Raw genomic sequence first — 10,994 nt, forward strand, 5'->3', positions numbered from 1 at the left:
TCCCTTTCAGACCTCATAGACGCAAACTGCCCCTTACTCCAGGAAATAATGCACCAAACAACACCCAACTAGCCATGTCACTTTAATTTCAGACCTACGTACGGACACCGTGCAAATACCCCTCATTCTAATCTACAAATTAGCAAGCGCCTGCGCCATGTGGCCTCTGGATACCTTCTTTGAAATGTCTTTTGCAAAGTAACTCGCCTCTAGGGCTTTCTGTCCAGGGGAGGGGGAAAAAAAAGAAAAAAAGGGCAATGATAGTAAGTGTCGAAGTCAAAGTCCATTGGTCGGATTCAAACTCCAGGGCACTGCGGGTCCTCCTGTTACGTGTTGATGTGAGTTTGAAAGTTATAAGTGGCATAATCGACGTGCACAAAGGCTCGATCGACGATTGGTACGGATTCGAGGAAGTAGGTGATAACCTCGCTGAGATCGTGACTATCTTTGAGAGGCATGTTGGCCGACAAGACGATATCGACCTCGACGAACAGCTTGTCGCCGGCGTGATAAGCGCGCAGATTCTGGATTTGCTTGATGGCAGTCGAGAAGCGCATGGTGAGATACAACACTAGAGGGTACGTTCATGTCAGAAAAAGAAAAAGAAGAAAGAAGAAGAAAAAAAAAACCCCAAATAAAGCCTGGAGTACGTTTCGGCGCCGCTGAAATATAGAGGAGGGTTACCCAATTCACTTACGTAGGTTGCGCTCGTCGGGAGTAGCAGAGAAGCCCGTCAAATTGCGGACGTGGTGCATTGAAGTCTGACTCCAGTTGATGATGACGATCAGAGAGAGGAGGAGACCGCCAAGGGCGTCAAACCACCAGATGCGGGCGTAGAAGCCGACGATGGGGAAGAAGATGGAGCCGGTGTTGAAGATCACGTCGGTCATGGCGTCGTCGCCCAAGGCGCGGACGCTCGAGTTCTTCACGAGGCGGCACCAGAGCCAGCAGGCAGCCTTGATAACGACAGTGCCAATCATGATACCTATAGCAGGGACGCCACTATTTGATTCCAGGGATTAGCATGTCATTATGGATGCCCCCCACCCGGAATAAGAATCGCGCGGAAACAAGTGAGCAACCACTAACAGTTGAATTATGGAGTGATCGGACGATGCGAGCCGTTGAATAGCCTCCAAGGCAACCTGGCAAAAGGAAGTGACCATGACTATAGAGAAGACAAGGACACCTATGGGTTCGAGGCGACCCCGGCCGACGGGATATCGAAATTGGTCATTCTGGCTCGCGGCTATAAGGCGTGTGGTTATCCAGACGATGGCAGTGCTCAGAAAATCGAGAGCGGCGTCGACGAGACTAGCAAGGACGGAGACGGAGGGGACGGAAACCACAACGAAGATTTTAGCCACCAAAAGGACGGCATTGGCAATCATATTGACCCAGATCGCCAAGGTCACGATGGGATCGCTGCTGTTCAGGCCGGCACCTTCGAGCCACGGAATTTCGGGCTTAGGATAATCGCCATTGGCTCGACCTTCCTCTTCGTCCCAGACTGCCTGGTCGCGATCCGTAGCGACAAGCAGGGGGGTTGTCTCAGTAGAGCGGAAGATGTCTTTCGGATTCCTTTTGAGTTTGTTGTTGGACGAGCCGCTCGGCGAGACAACACCCGTGGCACTGGACCCATCACCTCCGTCTGAAGCTCTAGTTGCGTTGTCCGCCAGACGGGATTCTTCGGAGATGGTGTGAGGAACGTCTACATGGCGGAACGCTGACGCGTCCAGGGATTGGGAGTACTCGTTCAAGAGCTCGTGAGGTACGGAGGAGTCCAGCAACTGGTCGATATACAGGTACATGCGGATGAGGTCGTTGTTGCGCTCGTAGTACTTCCGCAGGGGATTCGACATGGCCTTGAGCTGGTCCTGGGTTTTCCAGTATCTCTCCCACTGATACCGGGGGTTGCTGTTTCCGATAAGGCGCATGCTCCTCATCTGCGGGCTGAAAATAAGCTGGCTCAGGCGGCGCTCCTCGGAAGTCGGACGGTGGGGATGGACATCGTCCATGTCATGATCTCTGCTCCTGAACCAAAGAAAGGGCGTGGTGTCGTCGGTGTCGTCCCCATTTTGGTCCCTGTTGACGTCGTGCCCACGAAGGGCATCGGGTGCATGTAAGTGAAGGGCTCTGCCGGCCGTCTGGGCATCTCGTATACTCTTTATACTCGCGTTTGATCGGTTACGGATGAGCGTCGTAAGGGTGCCACTTCCGTGAGTAGCCAGGGGGTAGGGGTAAGGATCGGGGTCGGGATGGAGTACAGAAGAGAGCCTACGCTGCGACGAGGCTCTGGGGGAGCTCATCCTGCCTTCTCGAGGCGGACGAACACCGCTTCGCACCAGCCGATTTCAAGGAATTTGGAGGACTTCAGAGGCCAGAGGATGTCAATTGAGCCTTCCCCTGAAAAGAACCGTGGGTGACATGCAATTGGGAGCAATGACGGCGTGGTGCAGGTGAATTGAGACGACAGGGGCATGTTTTTGCTTGGCGGTAAGTTTTAGCGAGTCATTCTAGCCCCACTCCGATATGATTAATGCTTATCTGAACAATGGGGTACCTTACTTTGTAAGGTAAGGTACATAAGGTACGCGTACCTAGTGTACACGCACTGTTCAAAAGGTCTGTGCGAGACGTGGGGGCTGGTGGGGGCCGGGAAGCAACGGCCTAAGGGTGGGGTAGCCGGTGTACATAAGCTAAGTTGATTCCCATCCTTACGTACATCGCACGCACCTAACTGCGAACCCAGGAAGGTAAGGTACCTAGGCAATGTGATCTCACCGCGTTGAGTCACCAGTCCCCTGCATAAGGTAAGCATTACTCGGTACGGAGTAGGGAGCTAATATTTTCCCAACCCTATATGTACTCCAAGTAGGTAGCTTTATCGTTGGGGTTGACGCATTTGGCTCTCGTCAGCCCAAAGCCCCAAAGTCGGACCCAATCCCTTATACCAACTGCCAACGTTCCAGAGTACAACGTACTCCTTTGTTGCTATACACCGACATTTCACGTGTTTACTGAGGAATCTTGAAATTTGGTACAGAGGAGGTTCATCATGGTTGGTAGGTCCAAGCCCTCCCCCTTTTTCTCTTCGTCTCGGAGAAAGTTGTGTGTAACGTTTAATTGGTATTGGTACGTCTTCTCTCCTACTTCCGCATATCCTCTCTAAGGTATTGGACAGCCACATCAAAAACGGTGCTGACAAGTCTCGTTGTACAGACGAAAAACGAAGATCCACATTCTACTTCTACGTCTCCCAAGCAGGGGGCTCTATTTCCGGATCCCGACCCGGAGTCAGACGACGAGGACAACATGAACGTTCGAGGTGACACAGAGTCGGAAGGGACAGATGGACAGGCGGACGATTTAATTCTGGTAGTTGAGACCTCTCGCGACCTACCGCACGAGGGCGAGTTGCAAGAAGGCATGCTACCGCGCGATATGCCGAAACGCACCGCCTTTTACGACCCGGTGGACGAACGCCGGATGAACCAAGAGGATGCCAAGTTGTACTACCAGCGAAATCATATCGGACAGAGGCCGGGCGCTAGCAGCACTTGGCCTCTAACAACGCCGAGCGGAAGTCCCGTCTTGAACACCTCGATGTCAGCATCTCGCGACGGTGCGCCTTCTCTGCGGAGCATCGAACATGATGCCGAGGTCTCTACATGGACGTCGTTGCCTGGTCCTTCCACGGGCTCGACACAGCCTCAGCCGGGCGGCGTTTCGCCTTCAGTGTACCCTACGAGCATGGAAGGGCAGGGCTTAGCAACGTCATCAAGTACCCAAGATCTTCTAGCGCAGGCTGACAGAGCTGGAGGCTCTCGCAACATCGTCGTGCCAGTCGGCGACACCTTTTCCGCCTCGGACCCTCTCACCGAAGGCCTCTACGATGCGAATACCGATCCCGACGTAACGGCCGAACTCGCATCTATTTCGAAGAATGTGCAGGACATTTTGGATCTGCGGCGGAGATATATCGCGTCTTCGTTTCAAGGCCCGGACGACAACCCCAAAGACGACCCATCGTGGGATATCTACCCACCTCCGCCGGAACCGGCCTGGGCTCATCAGCATGCTATGTACAAGGACGGGACGACTCCAGGCAACAGCGCCCTGAACAGCCTACAAAACAGTGCCATCCTCGCAGCACCCTCTGCTATGTCCCCCCAGTCTTCGACCGAACCTGACACGGGATCCTCGAAACGCAAACACAAGAAACGGAAGCCCGGGCACGATGTCGGGGAGGACTTCGTACTGGAGGACGTCCTTCCCGTCCCTAGACCCACGGCCATGACCTTCAAGCTCGATGAGTGCGGTGTGTATCAAGTCTACGAAGACGCAGATGCAGAGAGCGAGGATCTCCCCGCTTTCCAGGTCCCCACGATTAGGGAATACTACATGGATCTTGACCGGCTCCTCCTCATATCCTCGGACGGTCCCAGCAAAAGCTTCGCTTTCCGCCGACTACAATACCTCGAGGCCAGGTTTAACCTCTACTCGCTTCTCAATGTGCAACTCGAGGCGGCGGATAGCAAAAAGGTCCCGCACCGCGACTTCTACAACGTTCGCAAAGTCGATACCCACGTGCACCACTCGGCTTGCATGAATCAGAAGCATCTCTTGCGGTTCATCAAAAGTAAGATGAAGAAGTCCCCGGATGAGGTCGTGCTGTTCCGGGACGGCCGTCACCTTACCCTTGCGGAGGTATTTCAGAGTATCAACCTGACTGCCTACGACCTGAGTATCGACACGCTGGACATGCATGTAAGTCTGAAAATAATGAACTTCTTCACCATGGGTGCGTCTCGATTGGAGACTGGGCGCTAATAAGCAGCGGCAGGCCCATACGGACTCGTTTCATCGCTTCGACAAGTTCAACCTCAAGTACAACCCCATAGGTGAATCACGGCTTCGAACCATCTTCCTCAAGACGGACAACTACATAAATGGGCGTTACCTAGCCGAGATCACAAAAGAAGTCATCTCCGACCTGGAGTCCAGCAAATACCAGATGGTGGAGTGGCGGATATCGATTTACGGCAAGTCGCTTGATGAGTGGGATAAGCTTGCGGAATGGGTTATTGACAACAAACTCTATTCACACAATGTGCGATGGCTGATCCAGATTCCCCGGCTGTACGACGTGTACAAGGCAACCGGTCTCATGGACAACTTCGAGTCGGTTGTCAAGAACGTGTTCCTGCCTCTGTTTGAAGTCTCCCAGGACCCGTCGAGCCATCCCAAGCTTCACATTTTCCTCCAGAGGGTCATCGGGTTCGACAGTGTGGATGACGAGAGCAAGGTCGAGCGGCGTCTGTTCAAGAAGTTCCCGGTGCCCAAGGCGTGGGATTTTAAACAGAACCCCCCTTACAGCTACTGGATCTACTACCTCTTCGCCAACATGGGCTCGCTCAACGCACTGCGAAGGCACAGGGGACTCAACACGTTTGTTCTGCGGCCGCATTGCGGCGAGGCCGGCGATAGCGAGCACCTCGCCGTTGCCGCGCTCTGCTGCCACAGCATCAGCCATGGGCTGTTGCTTCGCAAGGTCCCGCTGCTGCAATACGTGTACTACCTCGAGCAGATCGGCATCGCCATGTCGCCCCTGAGCAACAACGCGCTCTTCCTGGCGTATGAGCGGAATCCGTTCTACCAGTACTTCAGGAGGGGCCTCAACGTCTCGCTCTCTACCGACGACCCCCTGCAGTTTGCCTTCACGAAGGAACCCCTTATGGAGGAATATGCCGTTGCCGCCCAGATTTACAAACTGAGCTCGGTCGACATGTGCGAGTTGGCCAAGAATTCGGTCAAGCAGAGCGGCTATGAGAGGTCGATCAAGGAACAGTGGCTAGGGCCCGACTTTCACCTCCCGGGCAAGGCGGGGAACAGGATGGTAAAGACCAACGTCCCCGATCGTAGAGAAGAGTTCCGGTACCGGACGCTTCAGGACGAACGCTCCCTGTAGGTGGAATCTCTCGGCTGCTGGGTACGTGTTTATTTATGTCGTGCTTACTCTCGGAAACAGGATCGAGCGATACGCCAACCATAACCTCGCGGGCACCAGCGAGCCTCGAAGTCCGCCGCCTGTGCAACTCAGCACGGGTCAAAGTGCCCCTGAACAGAGTGGCCGTTGAGGGACATGAGACTGGTCTGATTAGAATCTCTGTCATCTGGCGTGTAGTTTTGCGTCCTTGTCGGAACCATTTTATGGCATGCGGGTGTGAGTATGAGTATCGATGTAGAGTTGTGCCTGGTTTTCTGCGCGCAGCTAGAGGGTAATGGATATCGGTTTCACGATAAGTGAAGTTGGCGTACCAGCCCTGAACAGTCGTATTTTATGACCAGACACGTAGTAGGGATGAAGCAGACAAACGTGGCACTGGCAGTAGATGTGTTTCTATCCATCTCGATTCGCTGGGCTTGAGCAGACAAGAAAACAGTCCGGGAGATTTGAACAGTGAGGCGCAATGGAGAGCCAGTAACGAAGCTCTGCCAGAGTCTGGATGAGAATGGAGGAACCAGCCCTCATATGCACGTTTCACGTCTTTAGTTCCACGTCTTTAGTCCAGTTTTGTGAACTCTCATTTCAAGCTGCTTTTCCATGGTCTCTCTACCCATACCCCCTAGTTACCTAGATAGCCACTGATCACCATCGAGCTGCTCATGTGTCTCTAGTCATCCAAGCATACCGATGCTGGTTGCCTTGGATACTAAGTGGCCATAATGGCAAAAGGCCATCAGCCCAGTGGTTAAAGAAAGCACAATAGCATGACGACGGACAAGAATGATGCCAGAAGCATGCCATCGCACATCCCATACTTTCTCGGTCTTCCTTTCTCTTCCAGGTAGAAACAAATCTTCCTTGCAAAGCGAATATTCGCTTGGCATGGTAGAGAATTCACAAGGGCACAAGCTAGATCCCCCGGGGGGGGGGGGGGGGGGGGGGGTAAAAAGCATCGAAGGAGGAGCAGCAAAGCAGCTGAGCGCCATAAAAAGTTCAACATGGTCTTCAAAGGTGTCTGTCTTGTTTTCAGACTATCAACTCGAGGACTTCTTGCTCAGGACATCGCCCACCACCTTCGCAGTGGCCCGCACAAGCAAACCATGCTCGGCGGCATGGATGCGGTTCTCGAGATCGTCCAGACTGTCGCCCTGGCGGCACTCGACCGTCTGGGTCATGATGGGCTCGCCTCTGTCCACCTCGATGGTGACGTAGTGGATCATGATGCCCGTGTGGTTGTTCTCGAGCTTACCGGACTGGAAGTCCTGGTATGCTCTTTCGATTCTAAAGGGGCCAGTCAGCATTAACGTCCGGAAAAGGGGGAAGAGAGAGACCTACGCATTTGCGCCGTCATATTTGCCTAAGAAACAGAAGAGCGGCAGGATTAGCATCTAATTGACAAGAGCCCAAGGAGGCTGCCTTCTCAGGGGCCAGTCATACCAGGAAGAGCCGGATGGAGGTTGATAACCGGGACCCCGGCAGCACCGACCGGCGTCAAGAAAGGCTCGCCAAAGACATGCATCCAGCCAGCCAGCACGATCAGGTCCGGCTTGTCCTGGAGGACCTTCTGGGCAAGGGCAGCATCATAACGAGCTCGGGATTCTCTCAGCTTGGCCTCGTCCTTTTCGCCTTTCTGCTGGAACCCGCCGGAGACCAGGTTGAAGTACTCGGACGGGATGCCGGCCTGGTGGGCCCTGGTCGCGGCGTAGGCGGTCTTGCGGTTTATGAAGACCTTCGTGATGCGGCTCCTGGGGATCTCGCCGGACGCCACGGCGTCGATCAGGGCTTGCAGGTTGGTTCCGTTTCCGCTGCAGAGGACGGTCAGGCGGCATTCGGCGTCGGCGTCGGCGCCGGTGCCGGCGCTGCTGACGTCAGGGTTGGACATGTGGTGAGTGCCCGAGAGCTCCGAATATTGGTGGTCTTTTTTCAAAAGTAAACACAGTTTTTTTTTTCCTTCTTCTTTTCTCCCCTGGCCCAAGTCCCAAGTAGCGCCCTGTGTGTCCTATGTCGATGGTTAGATGCTTAGAGCAAGGCGGGGTGGTGAGGGAAAGTTGGGACTTTCAAGGCGGGGCATGAAAAAGCTTTTTTTAAGAGCGCAGTAGCTGCTACATGACTGAATCTAAAACGACCCTACGAAGTATCCGTACATCTCTTGAGCTCACTTCACTTGGTGCGTCTAAGTTTGTTTTTGTGTTTTGCTTTTTGCGAACAATAAGCATAAACTACAGGCAGGGATAGAACTCATTAGGTACCTTATCCCAGGCCCTTTTTTCTACACGATGCATGGTCTCACGTAGTGGGGTTGAAAATGATCCTGAACAACCTCCAGGTATGAGGAAGATTGTCCGACTTTCGGTTCATTCTTCCCCCCCCAACAACGTCGCCGAATTCTGACCGGGGGAAGGGATCATGAATAATGTACGAGTATGCGTGTTTTATGTTGATGTTTCATCGTCTCACTTTGAATGGATAAGAAAGAAAATAAGGTATGTCATTCAATCTCACTCATTCTGGCCTCAGAGTGAGAGAGATCGAGTTGGTTGCTTGGATAGATTTGTTGATTAGTAAGTGCTTATTCCATCTCTCCCCGCACGCTTGATTAACCACTGCGATGGGGTAATCCACCAGGTTACGGCCGGTGACGACACATCGTCCCGATGTCAGTATACGTAGGACAAGGCGGGTGGTGTATTTGAGTGTCACTATCTGACTCTCTACACGTGTAGACTGGGCTTGACTTGTGATCTACCAACAGATGCATAGGCGTTCTTTAGCCCTTTCTCATTCGCACCTTTCATCGGCGAGTTCCCTAGCGCACTACAAGTCCATCTCGTGTCTCACCAGCCTTTAGGCGCCGGCCTCGCATAACAAACAGTATTGAAAGATCGAAAGAAAAACTCACCATTGACCATGAGTTCCCGAGAAGAGCTCCCCTCGTTGCTCCTTCTCCCTCCACCCCCAGCGCCGGCTTCGCGGGCTTCACTCAGTGCAGCGTACCAACCTTCATTACAAGCCGCTCTGGCGAAAACCAGAGATGAGGCCCGCCCAGCTACGTTATTCATTGCGGTGGTAAGCCCGGTATTGAGCGGGGCCGGTCCGCGGAACAAGAATCTTTCTTGGTTCCATGCTCAGAGCCTCTTAGCTGGGCTTTATAGTCTCATTGCGGCTCTATGCGCAGACGCTGGCATCCCCTGCGAAATGGGAGGCGGACCCGGGTCCGTGGACGCGCGCATCATCCTCGTCGATGACCATGAGCCGGAGGCAGGACACGGGGAGGCCGAGAACAAGACACAGGGACTCGTTGCTGTGGGCAACAACACCGCCGTGGTCGATTTGGCGACATTCGCCTGCGCCTACCAACCATGGAACTTGATATTCTACCCCGAAGGAGAGGCGGCCTACCGAGTCCGGGCTTCGTTTCTCAAGTGCGCCGAGGGGCGGCAGACCATGCTACGGAGCCAACTCGTCGCGGTTGCGAGCGGCCTGACCATGAACGACAAGGCGACGGGCACACCGGCAGCCACGAATACCGACAATGCGTCGGCTCAGGGAAATCAGGGAACGCCGCAGAGCTACGAGACGGTGTGTCTCGGGGGCACGTTCGACTACCTGCACCCGGGTCACAAGCTGCTGCTCACTGCGGGGACGCTCCTCCTGCGGATCCCGGAGCATGGGGCGACGAGGAGGAGCAGCCGCTTCATTGTGGGGATCACGGGGGACGCGCTGCTCAAGAACAAGAAATTCGCCGAGTACGTCCAGGCATGGGACGAGCGGGCATCGGCGGTGGTGGACTTCGTCTCCTCGCTCCTCGAGCTCCGGGACGAAGGGTGGGGTGAGACCTGGGGCCGGACGGGACCGGTCAGGTCGGTAACGCGGAGGGAACCGGGTCGTATGGAGGCCGAGTTCAGGGAAGGGAGGGTCAAGTTGGAGTGCGTGGAGATCCAGGACGCGTTCGGGCCCACGATTACGGACGAGCGCGTCGAGTCGCTGGTGGTCTCGGGGGAGACGAGGGCCGGAGGACAGGCGGTCAATGACAGGAGGAAAGGTCTCGGCTGGAAGGAGCTGGAAGTGTACGAGGTTGACGTGCTGGATGCGCAGGAGGCTTTTGACGAGGTCGAACCCCGGAATCGGCAGGACTATTCGTCCAAGATTAGCAGCACGGCGCTGCGACAACGAAGGGCCGATACCGCCGCGGCCAAGGGATAACTAGGCTGACTGTTGGCGGGATGGTGACAGTTTCAGCCAGCGAATTTCAACGGGTATAATATCTTGAATTCACTGACAAGTCCATATTCTAGGCGAGGTATCGTATCCATGAGTCTGGGCATCATCCCTTGAGCCAGTCATTTGGTGGTCACTGAACTGCCGTCTTCGGCAACGATTCAAAGCAACTTGGCAGACTGTGTTATATTATAATTAGTTATTATACGCCGTTCTCCGTGCCCGTTATTATACCGGCATTGATATTGTCAGATGCCACCACACACTTATCGGGGTGTGACTTACGCCATTTATGTACTCGGATAGAGTACTTCCGACCGATGTATCCATATCGATTTCCCCTCCTTTTACCTTATAGTTAGATATTTCCGCAGAGTATCTTTTACTCTTCTTTAATGCATATATATATCTTTTATGTACCTTATTTATATGCTAACAGTTATAAGCCCGGCGTTCTAATAAACGAAGCTATTCCAATAGATCCTGTAGCTTTAAGGCAGTCAAAATAACCTTAAGTCTATAGCGGTTAGTTTAGTATTATTAGCTATGTCCGCCTACTTTATTATAACCGTTATTTCGTTATTTAAAAATCGCTTAATCCCCTCTTATTTAAATTGCTTAACTCGCTTAAGTCCTATATCGTTCTATCGCTCCTTATTTAATCGGTCTATTATAGTCGGTTTCGATAGTTTATTTCCCTATAGTCCTAGTTAGTTAGACGATAGCCTTAACTACGGCGTTACCTATAATAGGCTATACGATTCTC

General features: G+C 53.4%; 5 protein-coding genes across 5 annotated transcripts; 2 read left to right on the forward strand and 3 right to left on the reverse strand.

The window, feature by feature from the left end:
• Positions 1-92: 92 nt before the first annotated feature.
• Positions 93-2,628, reverse strand: SODALDRAFT_212205 (cation efflux family protein). The gene is made up of 4 exons (XM_028607285.1): positions 2,601-2,628; positions 1,090-2,489; positions 698-1,002; positions 93-571 (listed from the first exon to the last, which is right to left on the reverse strand). The coding sequence occupies exons 2-4, from the start codon at positions 2,307-2,309 to the stop codon at positions 327-329; spliced, it is 1,770 nt and encodes a 589-aa protein (XP_028464785.1). The 5' UTR covers positions 2,310-2,489; positions 2,601-2,628; the 3' UTR covers positions 93-326.
• Positions 2,629-2,940: 312 nt separating this feature from the next.
• Positions 2,941-6,465, forward strand: SODALDRAFT_212271 (AMP deaminase). The gene is made up of 4 exons (XM_028607286.1): positions 2,941-3,065; positions 3,236-4,770; positions 4,847-5,967; positions 6,032-6,465. Exons 1-4 carry the CDS (start codon positions 3,059-3,061, stop codon positions 6,138-6,140), a joined length of 2,772 nt encoding a protein of 923 aa, XP_028464786.1. The 5' UTR covers positions 2,941-3,058; the 3' UTR covers positions 6,141-6,465.
• SODALDRAFT_335199 (hypothetical protein) lies at positions 6,410-6,931 on the reverse strand. The gene has a single exon (XM_028612392.1). The coding sequence runs from the start codon at positions 6,892-6,894 to the stop codon at positions 6,682-6,684; it is 213 nt and encodes a 70-aa protein (XP_028464787.1). The 5' UTR covers positions 6,895-6,931; the 3' UTR covers positions 6,410-6,681.
• A 13-nt stretch (positions 6,932-6,944) lies between these two features.
• SODALDRAFT_335200 (phosphoribosylglycinamide formyltransferase) lies at positions 6,945-8,301 on the reverse strand. The gene is made up of 3 exons (XM_028612393.1): positions 7,448-8,301; positions 7,346-7,367; positions 6,945-7,291 (listed from the first exon to the last, which is right to left on the reverse strand). The coding sequence occupies exons 1-3, from the start codon at positions 7,890-7,892 to the stop codon at positions 7,045-7,047; spliced, it is 714 nt and encodes a 237-aa protein (XP_028464788.1). The 5' UTR covers positions 7,893-8,301; the 3' UTR covers positions 6,945-7,044.
• Positions 8,302-8,657: 356 nt separating this feature from the next.
• On the forward strand, positions 8,658-10,432 carry SODALDRAFT_352189 (cytidylyltransferase). The gene has a single exon (XM_028613582.1). It carries the CDS (start codon positions 8,918-8,920, stop codon positions 10,211-10,213), a length of 1,296 nt encoding a protein of 431 aa, XP_028464789.1. The 5' UTR covers positions 8,658-8,917; the 3' UTR covers positions 10,214-10,432.
• Positions 10,433-10,994: the final 562 nt, after the last annotated feature.

Source organism: Sodiomyces alkalinus (genome assembly GCF_003711515.1).
Source record: "Sodiomyces alkalinus F11 unplaced genomic scaffold SODALscaffold_8, whole genome shotgun sequence".
Lineage (NCBI taxonomy): Eukaryota > Fungi > Ascomycota > Sordariomycetes > Glomerellales > Plectosphaerellaceae > Sodiomyces > Sodiomyces alkalinus.

Coding starts and splice junctions, on each gene's coding strand:
- SODALDRAFT_212205 (XM_028607285.1), bottom strand. CDS start 2,309: ATGAGCTCCCCCAGAGCCTCGTCGCAGCGTAGGCTCTCTTCTGTACTC. Junction 1,003..1,089: donor GATCACTCCATAATTCAACT/GTTAGTGGTTGC, acceptor GGAATCAAATAG/TGGCGTCCCTGCTATAGGTA. Junction 572..697: donor TCCCGACGAGCGCAACCTAC/GTAAGTGAATTG, acceptor CGTACCCTCTAG/TGTTGTATCTCACCATGCGC.
- SODALDRAFT_212271 (XM_028607286.1), top strand. Junction 4,771..4,846: donor TCGACACGCTGGACATGCAT/GTAAGTCTGAAA, acceptor AAGCAGCGGCAG/GCCCATACGGACTCGTTTCA. Junction 5,968..6,031: donor CTTCAGGACGAACGCTCCCT/GTAGGTGGAATC, acceptor TCTCGGAAACAG/GATCGAGCGATACGCCAACC.
- SODALDRAFT_335199 (XM_028612392.1), bottom strand. CDS start 6,894: ATGCCAAGCGAATATTCGCTTTGCAAGGAAGATTTGTTTCTACCTGGA.
- SODALDRAFT_335200 (XM_028612393.1), bottom strand. CDS start 7,892: ATGTCCAACCCTGACGTCAGCAGCGCCGGCACCGGCGCCGACGCCGAC. Junction 7,368..7,447: donor CCTCCATCCGGCTCTTCCTG/GTATGACTGGCC, acceptor TCTGTTTCTTAG/GCAAATATGACGGCGCAAAT. Junction 7,292..7,345: donor AAATATGACGGCGCAAATGC/GTAGGTCTCTCT, acceptor TGGCCCCTTTAG/AATCGAAAGAGCATACCAGG.
- SODALDRAFT_352189 (XM_028613582.1), top strand. CDS start 8,918: ATGAGTTCCCGAGAAGAGCTCCCCTCGTTGCTCCTTCTCCCTCCACCC.